Genomic DNA, 27,608 nt, shown 5'->3' on the forward strand with positions numbered 1-27,608 from the left:
TCTAATATATGCTGTTTAAATAAGGAAGGGAAAAGCTACAAGATTCCTGTTTGAACCAGACACAAAAAAATTAAAAGCCTGCCACCGCATTACAAAAGTAGCAACTCTGTCTTCGAGACACACAGCAATGTACTGCTTTTGTACTTCATAATACAAGGGGTTCCTGAAGGTAACTAATATTAATAAAAGCTATGAAACGACATTTCATTTAAAATACAGAATAAAACAGTCAAACTCAGAACAAAACAAACTCAGCATGAAATGTGCTCTGCCATATTTATATTGAGTCTGTTTTCATTTATTTTGCTGTAAATTTGAGATCAGAATAAAATTTTTTTGACATACCAACATTTCCCAGTAACTAAGTTTTGAGGTAACTTGCTCAGGTTTCTTTCTGCCTCCATCCTCTTTTTTTCCCTACTTTTCCAGTCACGTATGCCCTTTGGGGTAGCTATTTTTTAATACTTTTAAGAGGTAACTTTGAAAAGAGAGGTTGCTTCAAGGGGGAGAATCATTTGTCACTAACAAGATATATGAGTTTAAAATTGCCATTATCCACACAGGAGAAACTTTTTTTTTCCTACTACATACATTTTGTGTTGCTGGCTACAGTAAAATATCTCTTATTATTAAAATGCTTCTTTAAAAAGACATTTTTAATTGCATTTACTAGTGTCCTATGCATTTCTGAAGTAACAATTTTGACAAAAGTCAAAGTAAAAGCAGTAAGAATACACATATCCTTCCTAGTTAAGGGAAATAAACACACAGTCTGCCTGCAGCTGATGATGGTCCAAGAATGTGAGCAGGTTGCTTTTCTCATTAGTCTTTGAAAAACAAAAGCATGCACACAAACACTGAAGAGGCAAAGATGACATTTGCTTACAGTATCTCTGCTCTAAAAGCATATTGCCTAAATAATGAACTTAGCTCTGACTTCACTGCACAGAAATAACAACATCAAAGTATTTCCATAATAACAAAATATGCTGCATCACTAACAGTAGACTGAACTGGGCTGGAGTCACAGTGACAGATCAGCATTCACACTGAACTAAGCCTCTGCCATCTCACCAGGCAGAATGCTCAGATCATGTCATAGAGTCAAATGATATAAAAAACAATGAAATTGTTGCAGGTTGGTGGAATCCTTCTTATAAACACATCTGATGACAGACTGACTTCTATATACCTGTAAGATATTTCTTATCTTCCCATTCTAAACTCTAAGGCTGCAATCTGACTTTGCCTTTATAGAAACACAAGATTCCAATCTCTCAGTGACAAGTCTCCACTCTGTTTAGAACCTTCGCACAAAAACCCTGTATGAAAAACTTGACACTGGAGGGGATTCAGAACAACAAGCTACTAACTTGCTACTAACAAGCATTCAAACTCTTCAGAGTATCCAGGTCCCATGAGGATTCTCTAGGGATAAGCAGTAGGAGCACCCATTGCTGTATTTTTTCCTCAGTGAAAAAAATATAAAATCACATACATTAACTGAAAAAGGAAAGGTTTCAGCCTGGTGAAGTGGAGCACTTACCCCACAATTAGAAGTCTCTGAGAGATATTAAAAATTCAAAACTCCCTAGGATGAGAATGACAAAAGCACTATTGTCTAAATTTTGCTTACTTATAAAACAACAACAACAACAAAAAAGCCTTCCAGTGTGTCATGTCAAAATGTTTATAAATGAAGTTATGGAGTTTTTTTCCCCCAAGACTAATGTAAAAAGAATGATTTTTACACTCATTGCTGGCAACCCCTTCTGGAACCTTTCAAAAGAATCATGATAATGACTGTTTATTTAAAACTCTTTGAATGTAGTCAGATCATGCTGTAGAGTGAAGCTGACAAGTTCTAGCTATTCAGTTCAACTACCAGGAAAACCATTCCCAGTGTTTCACTGCATGACAGAACAAAGCCTTAAGCCCAACCAAAACCTGCCATGAAATCAAGTTTTTCCAAGCATTCATGGGACAAGTAACAGTGTCAGGAGCAAACATTTTGAAACAGACTGCTTAGTGAAATACTCAAGAAGGCAGAATGACATTAGCTGTCCCGTGAAGGATGTCAGCTGTTTAACTACCCTTCTGTAATTCTCCATTATACCTTGAGAGCAACACATGCAGCACCACAACCCTGACCATACAAACTTACTAAACCAAACCAGTGCCCAAATTAGCACTTGAATTTGGCCAAGTGCATACTTTTGAAGTGTCTTTCCTGATCATGCCCGTATAGACGGCTTTAGTCCACGTCACGGAAATCTCAGAAATCCCTGACATCCTCTAACTGCCAACAACCACGTGGGATGTGATGAAAGACAGACCAGAGTACAAGAACACAGGGCAGACACTGGGCCTTCAGCAGCCTCTTCCCTCAGTGAATCTGCTCCTCTTGGCTGCTAACACTTCCCAGCACAGGCAGAACCTGAGATGACCTGCTACTTTGCCGCCATGAAACAAAAGCAACATCAATGCTAAACAGCACTAACTGGCTTTCAACTACTGTGTTACAGAGCTTTGCAGATATTTCACTACACTAAGGTCAGTGTGGGTGACTTTATACAAATATTAGAGTTCATTTAAGACAGTCCACAAAATTTGCAGTTTTTTCCAAACCAGCAACATACCTCCGTACTTGCCTGAAAACCAGTTTCAGAGCACAAATAAATAAGGAGGTACTATTTATCTTATTTTTTAACCATTTAAAGTAACACCAATGTGAACCAACATCTCCCCCACAAAAACAAAAGGAAAGACAACCACTAAGTAGACAGTACTTCTTTCTTTAAAATAATGAAAGATCTCTGATAATCAAATTTATTTATCTTTTTTAATGAAATGGATGCAGCAGTGCAATCATTTACTCAAAGACATGTTTCACTTGAAACCTGCACAAAAATACATTAGTGATAAATGCTGGTGTTATTTGTACTTGGTAAGTCACTCAGAATTTCTGCCTAAATGGAGAATCAAAAGTGATGCTGTCATTACTAGCAGACCCTATCCCTCATGTCTTGAACACTGTATTTAAATGAAGTTAACACAGAACATGGAAGGAGACACTGCCACCTCACTTCATTGTAATTGAATGTCGAGTCAAAGAACCCCAAATCCTATCAGTCGCTGCTTAACAGGCTAGTTCTTCCTAAACACTTGAAAACAAATATATCAACAAAACTGTGACAAGTAATCTCCACTTTGACTATCGGTCACAAGCAGGTGACAACAGAACCTTCTTTCATTATGCTCGATGCGCCGGATTGGCGATGGCCGACACACAGACTGCAGACGGTAATTGGAAGCATGACAAAACTGAGAAAACAGGCACTAATTTATGTACCATTTCCCACTGCTGTCAGAAAAGGGTCAAGAACTTGTTGGAAAGCTACTTTGTAACAACAAATCCTTCAAACTGCAGTTAGTTACAGCTCTAACATGTACTATTACACATTCAATTACTTTATTTCTGCAAGAGCAGCCAATTCATAGTTATTCTGCTCCATGCACTTTTAATATGCTTCAGAAACATCTGTTAAAAGAAAGATGCATGTTTGGAGTCTGAATCTTCTTTCCTGTATTGTGCACATCTATAAAACCACAATGATGGAAAAAAAGAAGTCATGTGTGTAAATCAGGAATAATTAATCCATAATGGCAGGTTGTTGGAGGCAACGGAGAGAAGTCATTTTTAGGAACGCCATGCTCATTTATAAGAAGAAAAGAGCCAAGAGGACACAGAGCCACATATGTTTGCACCTGTGAAAGGTTCAGCATGTTCTCATGTAAGGAGCTAGCTGTTAGTAAAAAGTTTCAATATTTTCATCACATCCTGTTAATGCTCTCCAGACAAGTATTTCCTTTATTTCCACAGAAGTAAATAACATTATTTTGTTCATGGGGAAATCTGACACATTGTAGATTTTGTTGTGATTTGTAACACAAGAAAGTTTTGCAACAGCACAGTCCTCTATAATTGCTAGTTTTAGGATAAGCGTACAGAAGTACTGTAAAAAAAGCTATTCTAAAGACAAAAAAATTTAGAACAGGTGGAGAGGTCTCACTGTCAACTACAGTACCCAAAAAAGAAATGCTAGGCAGCTAACCTAGACAGCTGCATAATACCCACTTTCATCCATATTACCAAAATTTACCAAGAAACTAAATTAAAAGATAAACAAAGTCACAAAATCAACTGTCCCCCCACAAAACCAAATAAAAAGCTCCAACCAAACACTGACCTCAGAAAACACTCCTGAAAGCCAAAAAACTCCAAGTCTTCCAATACATCAAATAGCTGAAGCAGATCCTGACCTGTTTTCTCTTTTATTTTTTTTAATCCTGCTTTTTGTTATTTATTGCTGTATTTTTCACTGCCTTCTTCAAAAATTTAAGTTAGATCACAGCTCTTTCAGGCCAGGCCAACCAGTAATAGCCATATACACAGAAATACAATCCATTTTGCATTATGTTAACATTCTGTATAATGAATTAAGCTTTTTAAAATTCTCAGAATAAATGCTGCTTAAAGTTAGTGCGTCTGGCCTCAAGAGCACACCAGTTTCTTTTCCTAATATCTATGTCTTTCCAATAAAGCTGCATTATTCAGTAACTTTCTGACTTCTTATGAATCGAAACATGATGAAATATCTAAGAAACAATTTTATTTGAAAACAGATTATAGATAAATTGCTTTTTCCATCTCAGTGGGTCTTTCCACAATACACAGAGTGATAATGTCTTCCAATACCACACTGGGGTCTGTAAAGCTCACTGTCAATCCTCCATCCCATTAAATTTTAACTTTAGAAAAGTACTGAAGGTGGTGCTTTGCAAATCTATTGCATAAACAGCAAGGAAAGATGCGAGACATTTCAACCTAGAAGTCTTTTATTTAATTGCTCCACAGCATTTTCAGTATGAAAGACTAAACTTCTATATTTGTTCATTTTACAGAAAATGTTCACCAGCAGAGCTCCTGTGCAAAGTTTTAATAACTCATCTTCTATAAAGTTAACACTCAATACAGGTACATATCCTCCAGATCTAAGTCATAATTTTACATACAGCTACTTGGAAAGTACTGCTGGATGACTGAAGGAACTATAAATCAGAAAGTTTTTAATCACTCACACTTGTTAAATTCTGTAATCCTGAACTCTATTACACAAATGACTGACATCTGCAATCATGTTGCATCTATAGTATCTGATTTGTATGTACATAAACAGTTGCCACTGACAGCTGTCTGCTGCTCTACTGCAGCAGAATATTTCATCTCAGCAGAAAAACCCATTCATTTTAGGTACATATGCTGCTTTTTAAAGACAACCATAAAGCCTGCAGGGCACATACCTTTTCGTAGTAAACTATTCCATATTCTTTATCATCGCACTTGACGCAGCGGAATTCAATCATCAGGTACATAAAATTGGAGCTTCGTTTCTCCCTCTGAGGAAAGAGCCACCACAGATGTGTATCATTTTTTGCAGGGCATCAATCTTCAGCATTCTCAGTACAGCAATTACCCTACTTCCTTTGTGCTGTAACTGATTAATTAGGTTATCAGCTGTTGCAGCAATTATTTAGTTAATCACTTCATAGAAGTACTTGAGACCATATCACCTCCTTCCTGACACTCTTACTACCTCACATTCCCACTTTGTGACACATATTCACACTTAACAGACAAAAACTTGTCTTCATCAGCAGCTTCCAGCTGCGGGCTAAAGGTATAAAAAATGCAATGCAGAATAATAAGATGACCAGTGGGTAATTGGTGTTTACTTTTTTGTCTAAATCATTACCTATAATTATGCACATCAAAGTAAAAAACAGAAGATATAGGAAAAACAAATAATTTTTTTAAACCAACACCATAAAAGAGACAGAATAAACTTGTACTACAAGATTAGATTTGCAGCTTATTCATCTTCAGAGGAAGATTTGCTCATTATGCATTTTTTAAATGCTCTACCTAGAAAAAGCGCCTAGAACTTAAAAATCTGGGTGAGAAACAAGCAAGAAGTTTAACAATGAGTAATGTAATTTCAGTTCATTTAATGCATTCATACTGGCTTGACTTTCCACCATAGACAAAGTGGCTGTTTAAAGCACAGGTCTAAAAAATTTTATTTCACTGTATTTTTACTGTCAGTGATAAAGAAAAAGCTAAAGGGAAAAAATAGGATAAAAAAGATGATAGGCTAATTTCTAAAAAACATCAAAATATTTATAGAGGCTTATAAAACCACAGATTTTAGTTAAAAAAAAATCTCACTTCCAAATCTCCAGTTACCAATAAGACAACAAAGATCTCAGGGCACAGGAAAAACCAGAGTTCTTTCATGCAAGATGAGTCTAAGAAATTAAACAGTTTGATTTTGATCAATGAGGGTTAAAACCTCATTTAGGAATTAAACTATCAGATTATCTTATTTTTAAAAAATATTCGTTCAAAACTACAAATGTCTTTTCTCCACACCCAAAGTTCAAAAAATAAAGTTGAACAGCTCTGAAGCCAAGAAACAGGTCAAATGTTTAAAAAGCTCCCCATCACAACCTAAAATACTAGAGATAAGTTAGTCATGTCTAACAAACAGTGTTTGTTTCAAGCTGTTCCAAATTATTAATAAAGTCTATGTTCCATGATCAAGTTCACTTGAAGCTGAAAACAGCTAAGACAGCTGTGTACATGGTGATGAAAGGCTGGACATAAGCTGGCCATGTGCACTGGCTGCCTCAAAACCAGCTCTGAGCTGAGCTGCCCCTCAGCAGGTCAAGGGAGGGGGTCTCTGCCCCTCTGGTACTGTGAGACTCCACCTGCAGAGCTGCATCCACCTCTGGGGCCTCAACAGGAAAAAGATGTGGCCCTGATGGAGGGAGTCCAGGAGCCACAAAGATGCCCCAAGGGCTGCAGTGCCTTTGCTTTTGAGACAGGCTGGGAGAACTACGATTCTTCAGCCTGGAGAAGAGGAGGCTCCAGGGCCTAAAGGGGACCTGCAGAAGAGCTGGAGAGGGACTTTAGACAAGGACTGACTGAGAGGACTTTATTGTGAGAGTGCTGAGGCCCTGGCACAGGCTGTCCAGAGAGATGGTAGAAACCTCTGCCCCAAAAACATTCAAGGTCAGCCTGGACAGGGCCCAGAGTATCCTGATCCAATTGAAGATGTCCCTGCTCACTGCAGAGGGGCTGGACTAGATGGCCTTTAAAGGTCCCTTCCAAACCAATCTATTCTGTGATTCTTATTATTGCTAAAGTAAAATCAACTTTAAGCTTCCACAGAATTACTTTTTCCTTCACCATTTGCACTGGCAGTTGAAGGAAATAAAACCAAGCAGCTAAGTCTCCTAAAGAAGTGAAGGTTCATATTAGCATGACAAAACCCCCAGAATTCCAAACCTGACCCTACAATGACTTACCTCATTGATCATTTCTATTTCTCTAAAGGTGAGTCTGTCCAGCCAATCCACCTTCACCATGTGACCTTGCCGATGAGACTTGGTGAGCTGTATTAAAAAAAACCACAATGATAACATTTAAATTGCTCAGAGCAAGAAAAAGAACACCAAAGTTCTAACAGAGATATTAATATGAAATCAGACAAAAAAAATAAAGGAACTGAAAAAACTGTACTCACCTTGTATAGCAGACACATAGTGACATAGTACACACCTCGTCAACAGCCAAACCATGCCATAAAAATAAGTCTACAATCTAAAATACCAATCCCAGCAAAGACCACAATAATTATCCATGCACATCACCTTTGCATTTTTAGCATAGCAAAAAGGGGAACCTTTTTCTTAACTAAAGTCACATAAAAAAGACAACCCATTTTTGTATTACTATGTTTCATATAGTAAAACTCACCAAGCCAAACAAAAATAAAGTATTTCATAAACTATCTATACTGAATATTTCTGCCTGTGTCAGCCTTTCCTTAACAGAAAAGGCTGTTTCCAGACTGACACCATAACTGGGTCAACTGAAGATCTTAGAGCAAGTCATAGACAGTTTGCTTTCTCCTTTAGTCATCCGATTAGTAAGCTCAAGTTTTATTCCTATGTTTACACACAGCTGTAGGAATAGCAATATAGTTGTTTAAAGGACTCATTAAGAATGGAAGACAAGATGAGAGCATACTACTTGTATAGTATGATACACTAACACTATTTATAATGAAATTTTTTATGATAATTTTTTATTCAGAAGAAGACCACACAAATATGAAGACAGCTTTTTTGGCTGCTAAGAAATGACAAGTACTCTTCAAAAAAATCATTAATTATTGCAGAATGCAAGAGATGCAGAGAGACTAGAAGACATGAAGTTCCTTCATCTCCCAAAGAAATTAGTATCTGTCTAGAAAGTGGCCAGCAAAGAGACCCCTCAAAATTATTCTTCTAAGGGGAAAGGTTATTATTTCATTAACTTTGTTCTGTGCTTAGCCTGCCCACCCATGAGCATCTGAATGTGAACAGGCCACACAGTGACACTGTCACTTCTTGCCCAGCTAAGGGACAGGCAATACAGAGACCTAGGACAGCAGGAATGAAGGTACTGGATGCAGGAAAACACCACATCAGCCTGCTGCTTCCACACAGAAGTGGAGATGGCATTAGTACAAAAAACCAACACAGAAGATTTAAGACTGGGATACACTGGGAGATGTCCAGGTTGCACAATCTGTAAGATATGTGCCCTAGACCTTCCATAGCTCAACACTAGAGGTACACTAAAAATAAAAGTCATTATGAAGACAGAGAATTGAAGAGTTTGTACCAATTTTACTGTTTCATTATTCGCTCTCAAATCCTCACTAAACTGATGGTTTAACAGTACAGGTACAACTATATTGGGCTAGTTTGTGTAATCAAAGTCTCGGAAAAAAAACTTGATCACAAATTCTTAGTTCATTTTCTTGTTCACTGCACTAGAGAATAAAGAAAATGAAAGTTATTTTGTGTATTTCAGAAGAAAATTATTTAATATTTTAAACCTTTACACCTCCCTTATAGAGGAAAAAAGTTATAATACAGGAATTAATTAGGTCTGCATACAAGACCTGGAAGATCTGTGAGGATATAGATACACATGAAGAATTTGTTGTTTTGAATTAATAATTACAGTTTAAAATAAGAGAGAAGCTAGTATCCCCTTCAGGGAAAGAAGCATTTATCATTTGCTACTAAGTAAGATGCATCCTTTTAGATAGTATCTCAACATTACTATTACCTAATTTCATTCAGCCAGCAGAAGGTATGATGGAAATGAATGGATCAAAAAGAACTTAAGAACACTTTAAGTAGAATAAGTTAACACACCACTCATGGGAGAAACCTCTTAACGTCATTCATGTATGAGAATGCTAAAATACTCTTCCTATTAATATTCCTTAGTACACAAAAAATCTGCATTCACAATGCCTCCAGAATGCAAAGCCATGGTGTTTCCATCAGTAGCAGTTTTACTAGCAACATTCATGTGTTTTGCGAGAGCACAACCACATGGCACCTCAACATGAAAGGGGAGACTTGCCACAGTATCAATTATTTAAGGTAAGGTAAAACTCTTTGACCACCTACTCACTGGTTTTATACAAATTCTATGTATCAAGAAGAAACACATACAGACATAAACTCAGAAGCATGTCAAGAAAGGAGTTATCTTTCAGAAGGAGAAAAGATTCTTCCCAAGCTCTTCTCCAAAATTACCTCTTATCTGCAAGACTCTAGCTTGGGCTCTGGTACCAATATCAATCAATAGCACAACATTGGACAAGTCTGTCCAATAAACAGAAAAAAACCACCAAACCAAGAACAACAAAGCCCACACAAACTTGCCATGTATGTACCTAAGTGCTAGCTCTTTTACCTATATTTAAATATACCTTCACACAGAGTAGCATGAGAAGGCATTCAGAAACTGGTCAGTAAGTCACAGAAGAACTGAAGCTGATTGCGTTTGAGCAACTGCTATTTAGGAGTGACACAAGAACCTCCTCTGCTATGTAAACAGCTGTGCAAATGAAACCTCCCATAGACACACTCCCCAGAAACCCTAATTTCCCTAGCATTTGATGGTAAAATTGTTTTATACAAAGGACCCCAACAAAATATCAGTGAAAACACTCCTCTTTCAGAAATTAGCATCTCCCAAAACAGCTTTCAGAAGAAAAGAATGGGGGCAGTGATGTTATTAGCTTTCTGTTAGCCACTACAACTCTCAAATAGGATCTGAAAGAATTCCCTCCTACTCCTGAGAAGCTTTGGGCCATCATCTTCCAAATGCCAAAACAGGCTAAAACAGAATGATCTATTTTAAGACTGAACTACTCTATTTTATTTATGCTTTTTGAGCTAGAGAGAGTGAGTGATAATGTCTGTATAACAGAACTAACATGAAAGGCATGGCCTACACTTTCAAACTCTTTCCCAGAAACCCAGAGCATCCATCATATAACCAGATGACAAACTGGAAATAAGAGTTGATATTTAGTGTCTTTTTACAAGGACTCCGTAGGCCAGAGGGCATTTATTCTACTATGATCAAGAAATGGGGCATCACTGGCTTTAATGAGCTTTCCGTTATAAATTCAGTGCAAACTACACTAATGAAACAGAGACCCTTAAATGAAAGTTAATCACTGTCATAAATCTCTAGATGAGAAAATGGTTCTGTCTTTTATTGCGAGTCCCACAAAGGTCTGCATAAAGTCTGGGAGACCAAGATTAAGAAGAAAGCTCACTGAATAGGTGGACTAAGCTTGGGGTAAGCTTACCAGAATAATCAGAGATCTTCTAGTAAAACAGCCCAGTAACTAACACACTCGGATCAATTTCCGTAGTTTTGAAGGCAAGAATACACTCTGCCCACAAAAGCTTGGAGGCAAAAATAGTAATGTACATATTCATGAGCTTAAATGAATGAAACTTGGGTTAATTTCTGCAGTTCTACTCAACTTCTTTCTAATGTACAGGTATGACACCACTTCTGAACACTCCTCCACACAGCCTCAAAGATAAGGGATGGTCTCTGAAAGAAATTCAGGCGTCCTCACAAGTCACTGTTAGGAGAGGCTCTTATTAAACCTGATGGAATTTTGTCTTTAAGCATCTTCAAGGCATTTTCATGTTTTAACTCTTTACAAAGAATTTAGATCTTAAGTTGTTCCAACAAACTGCTATGTGTAATAGAAGTTTTTTTAAAAAAACACTTCAGAAGCAATTAAGTATGATCTGCCTTACTCCTTTGTATAAATCCTGTGAAACACCTAAATAATCAAAGGAAGGGAGCTATCACGCAAGAAAATAGCACTGGAAGCTGTCTTCATTTCTCCCCAGTGAAGTGCATGCTTGTCACATACATTTTAAAGGTTACTTGCTATTCCATTACCTTTGCCAAGCGGCTCATTTGATCTTCAGAGACTGTACTGCTGGTTCTCCCTGGAGTTTTGGTGGGCTCGGAGCCATCAGCTTCTACATTGGGCCAGACTTTCAAGTCATGCATTCCTTGTCGAAACATACTGCAGGGAAAAATGCAGAATCACTTCAGGAAACTCAATATAATACAGCTGTCAGGAACCAAAGTTGAGCAGCAGCTGCAAGAAAATGAAGTTGCTTCCTTTGTCAAAACTACAAAATTGCACAATTGAACTCTACTGCACAAGTGCCTTGCACCTTATGCTCTCTACAACCTTTATTTTACTGGCACATGGAGTTTAGAAGAAAATTGTGAAGTCAGAGATAACTTATTCAGCAAGTAGAAGAAAAATGGGTAATTCCCAAAGCCAGTGGGGTGGTACAAACACAAACTAAGGAGAAAGCTCGACCTTCATAGCTTTATTATTTGTAATTTAGCAGAAAGTATTCCTCTTGACTTGCAAATTGTAACAGTAACCCTAGCTCTGCCAGTATGAAAAAAATGAACTAAAAAGCTACCAAAGTTGCATCCAAAGGTCAATAGACATAAAGCAGCCTTCTGAGCTGCCAAATAATAATAACAATAAAAACATACCAAGAAAAAAAATGCCAAAAACTCTACACACACCACTTTCTCCACTAATGCTTGAAATTGAATTGATAATTGAAGGTGTGCAGTGAACAGAACTTTGCAGGGCAACTGACCACATCTTTTCTCTGCAAAACCCTGCTTACCTTGTACATTTGTGCTGATCCACCCATCAAAGATGCCCCAAGAAATCAAGTGCATTCATTACCTTTGCCAACAAGAGCTCATCGCCTTGCTCTAATAACATCAGGTAAATACAATTGACAGGAATATTTTAAAAAGTGAACCATTAAAAATGAGAAATAACAATTAGAAAGACCATCTGACCTCAAATTTACACATCATTTCATGGAGCATTACTACAAGGGTTTTCTTTTAAAAACTACAAAATACAAAAATTTTTTGTTGGTTTCTCTTCATCAATTTCATCTGAGTTCCACATGCTGGAAGTAAGACTTAAAATTGAAATTTATTTTTATCTTTTTCCAGGTACTGTGCTTTAATGCTTTAACAGCTGCCAGCAGTCTTTGGGGCACAGTCCAATTGATCATGTTCAATTTTTTGCCTTAAGGCAATCTCATCCTTTTTTGTTCAAGCAGCATCCTCAATGAGAGAGATACAACCTTTCTCTACAGTCACTTTCTGCATTCAAGCATCATTAGAGCAGCTTTCCTAATGATTAAACTTTTCCTGCACTTCAGTCTAAGTGAAGTCTTACTCCTCATCCACTAGCAAGACAAAACAGGCTATTTCTCCCCAATTTCCAGCACTATATACATACTAGAAAAATGTTCCTACATTCTTTTTTTTCAGCCTGACTAGGCATAACACTTCCTCCATCCCACCTACTTTCTAGACATTCAATGATACAGACTCCCAGTAGTCAGAAATTTGACTGAAGCTGGTTACAAAGAACAGAATACAGCCCAGCTGAGTGGAGAAGGAAAGGATAGGAAAAGAAAAGGGTACAGAAGTGTCTCTGATGCACATACTTGTAAAGTGTTTATGTGGTCAACATTATTCACACATTTTACAAGAGCACCGTGATGCTGAGCCACACAAAATTTAAGATTCACTCTGCAAGTCTGTTCCTGTCTTTTCCTGGGTAGCTGCTCCCCAGTCTGTATGTGATAACAATCTATTGCAAAGAAGTACCAGTGCCTCTTAATTTTCCTTAGACCACGACCTGTTTTCTCAGTCTCCTTTGTACTTAGGTAAGATTCTTTCAAGGTATTGTTCACCACACAGATTATTACTGTAATCCTTCCCACTTTAGTATTACCATCCACAAATTTACTGAACACCCCTCTTACTGGATCATAGCATATTAACTTTGAAAATTGCTGATTTACTGAGTGACATTTTATCCCCTATAAATAACAGTGCATTCACAACCTAATTGCAAGCCAATTAAACAATTTTTTTAAAGTAATCAGTATTGGCATCCATGCAGTACAAGGGTGTAGATGGGAAGTGATTTCAGCACTTGCCATCTTAAAATCCAAGCTTGTAGATCATCACAAAAAAGAAAAAAGGTGTTATATAGAGCACTTATTTTATACAACACTGCAGCAAGTGTGAAATTACACTCCAGAATAATCAAGAGCAAATCACCTATGTATCTGATTTTTCAAACATGGAACTGTTAACCCAGTTTAGAAAATATTTAAAAACTTATCTCTCATAACCCATGCCACATTACTATTCACAGGTGAGCTTTAAATGAGAAGAAAAAGCAGTATACCCATATTTTCCAAAGAGTGAGACCGTTGTTCCTCCCACAGGAACGGCTTTACCAGGTCCATATACATCCCAGATGGTCAGAGCCACCTGAGCATTCCGAGGCAAGTCTGGATACTTCACAGGCAGTTTCAGCCATTCGTTCCAGCTGCAGAGAAACACCATTTATTAGTTATAAAGCTTTACAATTCAAGTTACTCTCTGTAAGTTTAAATAATAAATAAAAGCTTTACAATTCAAGTTACTCTCTATAAGTTTAAATGAAAATTTCTTAGGGCAAATGGACTATTTTCCTGTGGGCTTTAACTATTCAAACACCATGACTAAAGGCTATACCCCGAAAGAAAAATATTCTGGCTTGATGACTGAGTAGCAAGGATCAGGCCGTCAGTGAACAGCATGAAAATGTATCACTCCGGGCCCCAGAAGTTACTTGAAGTAGCAGGACATGCCCAAGAACACTAGTAGCAATTTTATCACTTACCCTTTACAGAAAAAGGTTGGTTTTGTGCTGGCTGGATAACACTAACTATACAGACACTTGAAAAAGCCTAAGCCATTTTATAGAAGACAACAGAATCAAATCTTTCTGACAGAAACAAATACTTGGTGCCCCACTAATTATGAAGAACATGAAATAAAAGGCAAGCCACTTACTTCCATCTAGTGCTAAAAGCCTTGTAGGAAGTTCTAACTGGAAGAGCAAGCGGCTTCCCCTCTGCAAACACCTGACAGGTTACATACAAGTCAGAGCAAGTCTCTTGGTACAGTCCCGAGAACTTCAGCATCGGATCTTCTAAGAGAGCTTTGTAGCTTTTCTGTTCTCTTTTCCCTTCCAGACTTCCTCTACAGGGGAGAGGGCAGGGGAGGAGGAAAAGAAGAAAACATAAGTAAACCAGAATTTATTCCATCCACAGTAGAAATCCTATTGCATTTCCACAGCTTATACTTAGATTACCCAGAACTGAGGCTATTCTCACTTTGCAATACCACTTGTAGCGAAATCCAAACACCAGACAGGAACTCAGGATGTGAAATGCTCAGCAAACATGGAATGTACTGCTGTACTGATTTAGGCGGGGTGAAGGGAAAAGCAGGGAAGGCAAGAATTACTTGTTTGTCTTTTAAATGCAGGCAACTTTTTCTAGTACAACCTGTGGATTCTCAGACAGAGCTTAAGTAGGGCAACAATAAATGAGAAGACATATGCTGCTATTATTAAAATAGACAAAACAAACATCAGATTATGAGTGCTTCAAACACTATTTGGAAAAATAAAAACCAAAACAACGATGGTAAGTAAATTTTTAAGATCTATGAAATGCATGACTGGTTTTGGAAGTCAGTCATCTCTCAAATCCACAACAAAATAAAGTTCACTTAAGCAGATTGTTCAAATAAAATTTGGTCAAAGCCCTGCAGCACTTTGCACAGTTACTATTAAGAGTAATTGATGGAATTTCTCAGGCTTCAGCTATACCACAATGAAAACAGACACGCACATTAGATATCTGTCTGTGGACGCGCTAGTTAAAACAAAACCAAAAACTAACAAACAAAAAAAATAATAATTGAGGTGATGGGCAAACATGTAAGATCAATCCTCCACTAAACAAAAATCTCTTTGTTTCCACAAAACCATTCCAGAGTAAATTAACAAGTTACTTGCACAGAACTGACACTGTACATTCTAAGGATGACATACACTTCTATGCGTTAAAATAAAAAAAAAAACCTGCTAGTTTTAATTTTGTTTGGTGGAATGAACTATCAAAGAGGTCACATGAATCTGACTCCTGATGGCACAGAACAGTGTGGGCTGGCAGGGACCTTAAAAATCATACAGTTCCAACTCTTGTCATGAGCAGGCCCACCATCCACTACCATCACCATCACTTTTTCAGAAATTAAACAACCCTTAACAAGCTTCTCCAAGTTAGTTTGCCAGAAAAGTGCAAGATACTTTAATGCACCACCACTGGGCACAGTACATTTGAGAGTCAGCCACATCCCTCCTACTTCTCAAACTTCTCACTGCTGTGATGAAGTAAAGAAACTTAAAAAAACAAACGAAAAATTAAAACACTGTAAGGTAAATCCAGCTTCAACAAAAGTGCTTCCACACACTCAGTTAGGAATATATTTACATGCTGCAGCACCTGGATCTTGCTACAGTAGAACACCCCAGTAAGAACACCACGCTTTCACAGGAGCATGTAAACAAGCAGCAAGAGTGTCACCAGTTTATCTCCTTCCCTTAACACTCAGGAGTGAGCGGTGACACAGCGGTGGCCCTCCAATTCCTGAAGGGAACTTACAGGAAAGAACAGGCAAGATTATTTACAGAAACATGCAGTTTCTGTAACAGGGCAGGGGGAGATGGCTTCAGACAGAGTAGATTTAGATTAATTAGGAAAGAATTCTTTACTGTGATGGTGGTGATGCCCGGGCACAGTTTGCTCAGAGCAGCTGTGGCTGTCCCATACCTGGGAGCGTTAGAGGCCAAGCTGGACGGGGCTGGGACCAGCCTGGGATAGTGGAACATGTCCCTGTCCATAGGAGGGGGTGTAACAGGATGGGCTTTAAAGGTCTTTGTAACGCAAACCAATCTGCGATTCTCTGACAGGTGAGAGACTCTGGGAGCCAGCACTGACAATCGCTGCCTTGGAGCACCTGAGGACACGGCACACCTGACACGCGTTCGCAGCACAGCTCCAGCCCTGCCCCTCGCCCGCCGCCTCCCCGCGGGCCGGGACGCGGCACCGGAGCTGAGCCAGCACCGCCTGTCCCCGGGCACGGCGGGGCTGCGGCACCACGGCACCCCGCCGAGGGGCGGGCGGCCCGCTACACCCTCCCAGGGCGGCAGCGACCGTTCCCCTCTGAGCCCCGACGCCGCTCACTCACATCTTCAGCTGCACGTTGATGTCCAGGTCGCAGCTGTACACATAATAAAGCCTCTCGGTCTCGCCCATGGCCGCCGCCGCTGCTGCTCCCCGCCCGCCCCCTCAGCGCCCGTGGGCAGCAGCGCCGGCCTCCCTGGCCGCGCTCCGAGCATGCGCCGCTGCCGCCATCTTGAGTAAGGGAGGAAGGAGCCGTGCCGGCCCTTGACCAAAATGGCCGCCGGCCCGCGGCCGCCCCCGCTCCCCCGCCAGCGCCTGGGTGCACGGCGCGCGACATGGCGGCGGCAGCGGGCAGCGGCTAGGTGGCTGCAGGGCCGGCTGCCGGCGGGATGGCTCCTGTGCCGCCTGAGGGCGGAGAGGGATGGAGCCTCGCAACAGCACCACAAAGTGTCCTGAGTTTGAAGGGACCCAGAAGGATCATCGAGTCTAGCTCCTGGCCCTGCACAGAATGCCCCAACTACGTGGTAGGAGTCGTGTGTCTGAGAGCATTTCCCAAATGCTTCTTAAACTCAGACAGGCTTGGTGTTGTGACCACATCCCTGGGCAGCCTGTTCCAGTGCCCAGACACCCTCTGGGAGAAAAACTTTTTCCTGAAATCCAACCTAAACCTCCCCTGACTCAGCTCCCCGCGGTTCCTTCAGATCCCATTGCTGTGACAAGAATGAAGAGATCAGTACCGGCCCTTCGTCTTCCCCTCATGAGGATCTCGAAGACCACAATGAGGTGTCTCCTCAGTCTACTCCAGGTCTAGCAAAACAAGTGAGCTCTTAAGGCTTCACTCCCAGGCTATTCTCCATCCTTGTGGCCTCCTTATAGAAAAGTTTGGCTTGGAAAGGAACTTAAATCTCCTTTATTTCCAACCTCCTGCCGTGGGCAGAGACACCTTCCTCTAGAGCTGGGTTCCCTCCAGAGCTCAGGGCTCCATCCAGCTATGCCATTATTTATACATAGAAGTTCAGACTTAATAACTTTCCCAGCAAAGCCCTCTATTATGATTAACTAAGTAGTTTTTGTACAAGTTAAATAATCTCAGCTCAAGGAAAGGGTCTTCACCAGGGCTGGGGTGACACAATGACTCTACATCTGGTACAGACAGCCAGAAGCTACCTACAAAAACTACAGAAACTACAACTAAAATATTATAAATTAATGTATAATTTAAAAAAAAAATTAGCGTTTTGAGAATTAATACAGACTGTGAGCATCTTTAAGTGACAAATGCAGAAACTATGCATATAATCATTATTACCCTACACTTATTCTCTCTATATAGGCAAAGCAGTCAGCACTGACAAACAAAAGTTTTTGTGTTTTATGATACACCACAACTGCTGAACTTCTCAGGACTGCTGAACAAAAGTATAAAAAGTGCTATTTTGCTCTAGCTCACTGTACTTAAAACACTCTTGGTCCTGTGGAAGCATCCAAACAGATGCTGTCTCACAGCGCAGCTCAGACAAATAAGTAAGTAAGTAAGTAAGTAAATAAATAAATAAATAAATAAATAAAGTCACCTGGAATAATTGTCACCTGGAAGCAGTGTTTTCCATTTTCACAGCAGGACAGGGTTTACAGGTGGATGTAGAAGGATGTCTCGGCCAGTCTTCTTCTGCAAGAGAAGAAGGCCAAAGCAGAGGAGCAATACTTCTTTTAAGTGAAGGACTTTTTCACCTCAACACTTTTTTCCTCCCTCAGGTACTGTGACTAAAAGGTCTTTCCTTTCTGTTTTTCTAAAACAAATAGGAAACTAGAGGAGTCCATAACTGAGAACTGTATCGCTAAAATGAAGCCTTTGGTTTCCAGCACTACTCCACTGACATGTATCATGAGTGCCAAACATAATTTAAGTATAATTAAATTAACAAATTCCTCTGCATAGTAAAGATGACTTTTTAATCTATCTTTTCTATCTTAATTCTTCACTTTCTGGTCACATTTATGGTTTCAGCAATCCTGGCAGCCTGCTGAAACCATTAATGTGTTTGCCTGCCTCATAATTTTTGATGACTTCTGTTTGTTTTTTACTTTGGTTCCATCCTTGGTTTTTTTTACATAAAATCTCTGTTATCTGTAACAGAAATAAACAAACCTTTTTTTCTCCTTGGGTGTGAAGAAAAAGTAAAACATAAACCTGCAAAAAATTAAAAGACAAAACTCACTATTTTAAAGCTAAGCAACGTATGTCTCTGTGCACAAGCGGTAAGTACATTCATATGTATGTACCAGTTTTGGTATGATTTTTTTGTCAGGAAAAATTAGATTATTTTTCAATTAATGAAATTAGTGGTATCAGTTTAATAATCTCATACTCTATTGCACCACTATAGGCATTTTCAGATAATTATTAAAGATTTGTTTAAAGAGAAAAAAAAAAAGGAAAAAGCTAAGGGAAAAAATTACAGAAGGCCTCTGAAAAAGGCATTAAAAAAGTTTTTTTCAGATTCCACTATGTCTAACTAGATAACTAAATTAGGTGAGGCAAAAAAGGAGAAAAATGTTTAGGAGAGACATTTTTGACAATAAAATTGAAGAAAGATGCTATTTCAATCAGAAATGTCACTTTATACCACTTTCTGATATTAATAACCTTACATTTCTAGGTTCTCATATACTGCCACGGAGGCAGATAGGAAGAGTATTTTTCACCTTGAAGGGTCCCGAAGCGCTTGGAAGAGGCAGTGATGAACATCCAGGGCCATTGCTTGTGCTCTGACACCGTTCTGGCTGGAGGTGATGGGCATCTGCACTGCCACACGCCTGCAGCCAGTGAAGCTGAATGGGGCCTTTCCCTCTGGAGCAGATGCTGAGCTGTATAAGGACATTTTCCTGTTTTACTCTCTGCTGCCACTTCTGTGTGTCCTTCACTTGCCATTTGTGGCAACATCTGTACTAAATGATAAAAGCATGAACCATGGGCTGTTGCCCCTGAGTCAGGTAGTTCATATAACTCACAGCTACGCTCTCTTGGTCTGGCCCCTGCAGAGTGGTCCATCCATATCCCAACTGGTCAGTTCTACCAACTTCTGAGCTTCAGTGACCGCTCTGTGGCCAAAAGATATGGTTATTTATGTGTGTGTTTTCCAGCTCTAAGTGCTGGATTTAGTAGCAGACTGTGCTGGCTCAGAGGAGTCTTGTTTCCCTGTCTCTGGAAATGTTCAAGGCCAGGTTGGATGGAACTTGAAGCAACCTGGTGTAGTGGAAGGGATCCCTGCCCATGGCAGAGGAGGAGGTTGGAACTAGAGGATCCTTAAGATCCCCCTCCGGTCCATTCTGTGGTTCTATGATCATACGGATTGTTTTACTGCCTGTGGGAATGTTTTGTGGTGTGACACCTAGGGCACATCATGAGAGCACTTTTGTGGTGGTTGTGTTTCTGGTTTTGGCCTCTTGAAGTAGGGCAGGATTATTCCAAGTGTTGCATTTCAAATGAAGCACATCTTTTCTCTTGTTGCTGATATGCAGCACACCCATAAGCAAACTCTGCTGGCAACTCTGCTTGGGTTTCTTCCTTAAGGAGACTAATAAATACATGCCACAACAGAGCCCAGGAGTGAACTAGTGTGCAACTACATATATGTTGATAGCAGGTACACGTTCTGGAAGCAAACCAGTGTCAAAATTCCTGATGCTCCAAGTGCATGAAATTCTGACCTTCACTGTGCCAACAGAAAAAGGAACATCTGTCCTGTCGCCCTGTTTTTTAAGTTCTTCTAAGCCTTCTGATGTTTACATTCTCATAACAAACTTTCTCACACACTTTCCTGTAAATACTTATCGTTTTTGCATTCTTTTCTGGAGGAGGAGAAATTTGATGGACTGTTGGTTTTTCCAGTGTCATTGGAGAGGCGGCACTGTCATCCTCTAATCCACTGTCACTTTTGGAAATCTATAAAAGTTGGAGTCAGAATTAAACTTTCTCTCTTTTTACCTTGGAGATTCCAGTGTCCGTGTAGTTTTATTTCGCGTCCTAGAGCAACATGTCCCTTCTGGCTTGGGATGAAGCTGAGAATGACAGGAGGGACTATTAGGAGTTACTGGTGGCCAGTGCCTCCTGCTTATGGCCCACAGCCCCATTGCAGGGAGTTCTATGTCCAAGCAATGCCATAGAAATCAATCTCCTGCTCTACCACAGCCCTGCTTGACCCAGCCATGGACTTCACTGAGCCAATTCCCACTCTTAGACTAAGGTCCCATCCCTGCAGAGATGCCTGATGCCCTGGTCTGGACCTGCTCTGGCAGCACAGTCTTGTCTTCTTTCTGGTGGATGCAGTGGGAGAGCCCCTGGCTTTCTTTCCCAGGACAGCCCAGAAACATATTCTTGTAGTTCTCTAACATTTACGTGAATGTTTGGTCTTAAAGCACCAATTTAACTCGGCATATTTAAGTGTTTAAAATTTCTTTGAAAAAAAGTACGCCAAGAGGAATCTATTTTTTCTTATGAAAATGTAAGTAACTGGCCAGCTATGCCTAGATTTAGTTACTTGCTGATATTATTCCATTCTTGTCATTGGAAAAAATATAGCAAGCATGCAATTGACACTCTTCATTGCTCTGCTCATGCATTAGAATCTCCCCTACTCCTGTTCTGTTTTTCAGTCCGATAGTTTGTCAGCTCCCAGAAGTCTGATGAGGTGAAGCGTTGAGAAAACAGTGGGAGCAATAGAGAGGTCTGCTGCTGACACAATTCTCTTTGGAGGGAATGGAGCTATTTTTCTTGTTTTGAAGCAGAAGTGTCACTTGCAGTTCACATTCAACTGATAGCCACAGAGAAATACGTAACCTTTCCTTCCCACCAAGAAATATATGCCATCTTCCAGAAGACAGCACTGATTCCTCATACACCATCTATTTTCTGCTAGTGGGACTACCACGATACGGAAGAGGACTGATCAGATGTCCAGCCATGCCCCACATTGCTTGTAAAGATTTTCAGCAAAGTTGTTGGAAGTAACTATGTTGTCAGACTTGTTTTATCTTTCCTGAATGTGGACATCTGTCTGCTAAAAACTGGACTGAGACATCTAGGAACTATACATAACCTTTAGTGCATCTGTCAGAGGATAATCACTTTTTCTCACTAATGAACTGGAACAAAACTGACTTGGCAACTGCCTTTTCCCTCTAGGAATATCCTGAGAAAGACTTTACATGCTGGGTGTGCAGCAGAGAGAGTTTCTGTTATTCAAATACCACAGCAGTGATCAGGTTTTCAGAACCACAGTGGAGGGGTGGTTAGCACATTGTATTTCCTTTAAAAATGGATAAGAATGGAGTTTTAGAAAAGAGCACACCTTGCCTTCTATTGATTTGTGGAGTTTTACCTAGTAAGTTTCACTTTCCATCTGATTTTATATGTTTCTATTATTCCATGGCTAAGTAGTACTATCTGGTATATGCCCAGCCTGTTCTCATTAAGTGACCCTATGAGTGAACAAACTCTCTTGTTTCCCCAGCCTTCTGTCCAGCTTCATTCCTTGTGCTCAAATGAACCCAGGACTGGCCATCATCTCTTACCTCTTCACCCACTCAGTCCCACCTTTTGCTGTTACCAGCACCAGCCATTCAGTGTGTCTCAGCAAGCTCCACTTCACAAGCTCCACAAAGACCACAAGATGGGTGTGCTAGCTCCTGGTGAGAAACAACCTTTTTAATTTTGACACAGCCATACGGGTCTGTTTTCTCTCAGCCCAATCCAGATCAGTGCATTTTAGGTAATTTTTAGGAGCCCAATCCTCCCAATCTTACCTTGCTCCTGAGACATTTGTCATATCAGTAAGTCAACCCTGTCCTCAGTTGCCATTGATGGAATTAAAAAATCATAGAATCATTCAGGTTGGAAAAGACCTTTGAGATCATCAAGTCCAGCCATGAACCCAGCACTGCCAAGCTTTCTCCTAACCTATGTCCCTATGTACCACATCTCCATGTCTTTTAAAATCTCACCACAAATGATGAAATAATGAAATGATGGAGAAGATGGGCACGTGAGTTACACTTACAATTTGAGTTCTCCGGGGAATAGGCAGACATAAACTAGAGTATCATTAAATGAATTTTTGATAATAATGAAATATTTGTTCTAATCCATTAAAAAGGTATGATTTTACCTTTTTGTTGTCAGTACTCTCAGGTTTCATCATATCAGCTGAATGTGAAAGCACTGGGCTTCTTTAAACATTTAATTTCTGTTGAAATGACAGCAAAGCTCTGGACTTTCAGAATAAGCCTCAGAAATAACTCTCTTTGGAGGAGTCCCTGAACTCATTCATCTCTATATAACTTGAACTCAATATATTAAGTTGCACTAGGGAAGAGTTTGGCCCATTAACTTTAGTTTTCTAATGCTGTTTAGTCAATAAGTCATTTAATTCCCAAAACAAGGAAGGGGAAGGAATAATAATAATGGGAAACATGAAATGTCAACACCGCCAATTCAGGAGGGGGAAAAAGAAAAAAGCTAAACCCAAACCAGAATACTGTGTCAGGTCATCAGTTAGAGAAAATCAGTGTAAGTTAAGTTCAGTGAAATCAAGTAAATTGTATTCAGTTGCCTCAGAGCTGTCATGTAGTTATATAAGTCAAGTCAAGTCAAGACAAGTCCTGTCATGTAGTTATATAATTTTGGGGTTTTCAGTTCTTTCTCCCCTGCCCCCATCATAAAATTTATTAAAAAAAAGTCCCCAGTCTGCTAGATTTTGCAAGTTCAGTAGTCTGTTAACTGAGTAAGTAAAGATATAATGAAAGCAATAAGTGCTGAAACATCACACATGCAGTACATATCTCCAGCCAGTCAAATTTTATGCCTAAGAAGGCTGGCAGAGTTCCTGCTGCGATTCAAATCTTATGTCAAATTTATAAACTTGTTTTCTCCATTCTCCTCTCCTATCCCCATGCCCCATCAATCAGAACTTATACCTGCACAAAAGGCTGATCCATCATTAAGGAGGCAGGTTGCAGCCAAATGTAAATCTGCACTTAAAAAAAAAAAAGAAGGAATAATACTCATGCTGCAGGGCAGGGTCACCCTCTGACCCTAGGCAATCTGCCTCTCAATCTGCAGAACACAGGCTGAAATAATGTGTCCATCGAACAAGCAGTAAACTTTTCTGCTTCTGCCTTTTTGAAGATTCCTGGAGTTGCTGCATCTGCCGGCTGACACTCTGTCTGACTTTTAAAATATGAAAATCTCCTCCATATGCATTGAGCTCAGTTTTCTACTTAGCATTTCAAGAGCCCTAAGGACCTTCAGGGAAAAAAAAAACATATTCTGAATTTTCAATTTTGATGACAATTTGCTTTCCCTACAGGATGTGCAGAAACACCTTGAAAAACTTGTCAGCTGCTAAAGGAAATGTTCTTTGCCATGAGAATGAGAGCACATCACTTTCAACTAACTTAGGGAAAGCAAGTTTGACTCTGCACCCCATGCTTCCCCAAAGTAGCTGAACATCTCTTTTAGGTTGTTCCAAATAAGAATCAACAATAATAACAACTAAAAAGAATAACAAACATAGAATCCCACAAATATAGGTTTTGACCATACAGTGAAGAAAAATTAAGTCCATCCATCCAGTTGCAGAAGACTCCCATTTTCACGGCATTCAAATCCAAATAACGATTCAGGCCATAAACAAAAGATTATTATTTCTTTAAAATTAAATTTTTGTGTTGGGATACCTAACTTTCCCTAGTCTGGGCTAGTCTCCCCTTGGATTAGAGTCAAGGAAGGAGGCAATAATATTCAAGAGCAGTACAGTCATGCTCACCTTCAGTAATTGTGTGAGGTCAGGTTGTTCCACTATTTGCAGTCCTGTTTTTCTCAGAGAGCTTTTAAAGAGATTCTAGATGACCTACTTGTATTAAGCCCAGTGTTTATAAGCTAATATTAAACAGGGTGAATCCCCTCCTTTAGCTGAGGTTTATGTATTTTCTCTTCCACATCACTAAAGGGCACACTGGAAGTGTTAATTCTTCAAGCACCAGACATTGTGCAAATTTTTCAGGGTGTGTTGGATTTTGTATCTTCTGTGCCACAGAGGAAAGGTGCTCAGGAACTGGGAATATGAAGTTCAATGTTTTCTTTCTTCTCCAACCAACATGAAGGACAAAACCATAATTGACCCTGAAGTGTTCAGGTACAAGTTGTGGGGATCCCTGCTCAGAAAACCCCATTTACAGAATTCACTGGATTTCTTTTGTCTGGATGCTCAGTATTCAGCCTTCATTAGTGATCTCCAGCCAGATGAGCCACAAGCTGAGCTAGGAACAGGGGTGATAAGTTTTGATTTCAGGGCTTGTGTTCCAGCATTATACAGAAATTGTCTTTAAACTAGTTTTAAAGACACTGGACTGATGACAGTTGGGGTTTTTGTTTGTTGGTTGGTTGGTTTGTTTGTTTGTTTGTTTGACATTACAGTATTTTCATGTTTTACATGGGCTAGACGAAGTGTATGAATTCTAACATAATTTAGCATTTCTGCTGCTAATCCTGGTTTAGCTGTGACACAGACAAATCTGGTATTAAGCAAAGAAGTTGTTGCATAAACACAGAAAATGCTGCCTCTCTTCCTTTCAGTGGACTCAGAAATTCACACCAGAGCAGTCAGTTAGAATATTCAATTTATACTGCAGACTATTTAAATGTTTTAAAATGGGAACATTCATTACAAATGCCTTCTCTAACCTTTTATTCAGGGTGAGATGCAAATAAAGCAGTGACTGATAAAGGGAGACATGAAAATGAATATGTATGTTTGCATAAGCTGTATTTCTCTGCTGCTGTGGAACAAATTCTGCTCTTAGTCCCATTTAAGCTTCTGCTGCTGATTTCAGTGTAGTTATGAGCATGCAGCTGAGGGCAGGATAAATCCTGCCGTCCATCTATTGAATGATCAAACCGTATTTATTATGGATCCCATTTCAATGTGGAAGTGAAACAGGCCTTAATCTCAAGGGCAGGCTCTGCAGCATCGCCTCTGCAGCCTGTGACATGATATGGGTATAAGCCTCACTCCAGTGGATGCTCATGTTGGCTACAAAGGGAAAAAAAGTCCAATATGCCTCTGAAAAATCCTGGGGAACAGTCAGACAGACACCAGCAATTAGAAACCTGTTATTTTCTTTTAAAAAGTATTTAATAAAAAATAGAAGTGCTAAGCTCAAAAAAGCAAGTTGAAAATTCATAATCAATTTTGTCGTTGCCTTTCTTTCTTATTGGTAGGAAAAAATTACTCACTTTTCTCCCACCCTCAGATAAGACTAGGCTTTTGCACTCTATTAACCCCAGGGACTAAAAGATAGACTGTTTTCTAACAGGTGAATTAGTGCTAGATAGCATTACCACAAATGCCAAGTCATTAAACATGTAATTGGATTTTTTTTTTTTTTTGCTATCTTAACTTTTCTACGTTATAAAGGATCTTTACAAATTAATGACAGAATATGAAGCTGCCCTGAGAGCTATTTGCCCATTAAAAACAGGCATGAAAAACTCCTATCCCCATCACATAGAGAACTATCCCACCAATTTCCAATTATTTCTGCCACTGACAGTTCACTGGACTGTTAAGTTATATTCTGCACCATGCTGCTTAATGTGGTTAAGTCAGGCAGGTATTTTCTGCTTTTCTTTTTTCTTTCTTCTTATTTCTAATTTTTTCCCCTGATTGTAAAGCAATTAAGCAATGTCAGTAACAAAAAAGCAGAATTTTAGTACTATAAAGGCATGGTTAATTCAAAGATGGATTAGCGCCCTGGTCAAAAAATGTTTCTCGAAGTTTATTCAGGACCTCCAGTAAAAGCCTGTCCTATGTCATTCACAGACATACAGAGGCAAGAAGCCTTGGTAAAAAGCTAAAGAACTTACTTTTGTATAAGATAATGACAATGATAATATTAGAGCTAATAGTAATAAGGAAAAGGATTCACAGTCTCTTTTTTTCCTTCCATTTTATGAGAACTTTCGGTTGTAAATTTAGTAAAATATGGAAAAATGCCACTTACGTGAAGAATTGGAAACAAAATAATGTTAGAAGCTCTTTGATGGGAAAACCTAAGTGATTGTTGTGTTAGCCTTACTATTAGGTGATCTAGTCTTTAAACAGATGTTAGTGGTATCACTGAGAATTGAATATGGCAGTGAAGCACCCTGTGTCCATGGATACTCCCTATGAGTTAGAGCTGCTGGGGCAGCTGTGTTCTGTGTGTTGTGTGTTGTTTCACTTTTCACAGACCTCACCTCCTTGAGGTGCTTCTGATACATCCAATAAGACATCTGCTCTTTGTAGGTTGGTGATTAAGTAACACACAATTCATAAGATTGTTATATTCAATTATTAAGATTTAAGTGGGATTTAAGGGAATATTTATTAAATAAAAAATAATCCGTCTCAGCATGGCCAAGGGTGAGATAGTCAAAATGTAAATGGACTTAATAAAAATGTGTCAGATGTGGACTTTCCTTCAGGTTGCTGGTAGGATTCCTTTTGAACCAGTTGATACTAGTGCTATCATTTGTGAGCTTAGGGGGAATTGTAACTTAGCCATTTCTGATTTAAAAAGAGAGATAATCAGTTATTATTCATAGAAGTTGTGTGAAGTCTGTGACTCATTTCAGTGATGCAACTAGAGGAAAGGCAAGTAAAAAAAAATACAACAGGAAGTTATAGGCACTAATGGCTACAAAAGGACAAATCCAAGATGGAAAGGCTACAGAGAAGGAGTATTAAAATTAACAGGGGAATATAGAACCTATTTTATATGGAGACATTAAAAAGAGATTGGACTTCAAAATAAAAGAGGCAAGAACAAGGCAGGGGAGTAATATTAATACTGTATTATTACCTTTCCTAATGGGAACAAATGATGTTCCAGTTAAAGAAAAACAATGGAAAATGCAGATAGATGCTGAGAAGTTGTATATGTGTGCAGCTGTCCTCTGGACAGAG

General features: G+C 39.3%; 1 protein-coding gene across 2 annotated transcripts in view; it reads right to left on the reverse strand.

The window, feature by feature from the left end:
- Window positions 1–16,793, reverse strand: part of PIK3C3 (phosphatidylinositol 3-kinase catalytic subunit type 3) — a 66,763-nt gene extending 49,970 nt beyond the window's left edge. For both annotated transcript variants that reach the window (XM_063179620.1, XM_063179619.1), the window contains exons 1-6: window positions 16,667–16,793; window positions 14,420–14,608; window positions 13,767–13,910; window positions 11,408–11,537; window positions 7,432–7,518; window positions 5,365–5,460 (exon numbers count right to left, since the gene is read on the reverse strand). In XM_063179620.1, the coding sequence (XP_063035690.1) occupies window positions 5,365–5,460; window positions 7,432–7,518; window positions 11,408–11,537; window positions 13,767–13,910; window positions 14,420–14,608; window positions 16,667–16,734 (714 nt within the window). In that variant the 5' untranslated portion in view covers window positions 16,735–16,793. The remainder of the gene's footprint in view (window positions 1–5,364; window positions 5,461–7,431; window positions 7,519–11,407; window positions 11,538–13,766; window positions 13,911–14,419; window positions 14,609–16,666) is intronic.
- Between the last annotated feature and the right edge of the window lie 10,815 nt (window positions 16,794–27,608).

The sequence above is a fragment of the Melospiza melodia genome, chromosome Z (genome assembly GCF_035770615.1).
Source record: "Melospiza melodia melodia isolate bMelMel2 chromosome Z, bMelMel2.pri, whole genome shotgun sequence".
Classification (NCBI taxonomy): Eukaryota; Metazoa; Chordata; class Aves; order Passeriformes; family Passerellidae; genus Melospiza; species Melospiza melodia.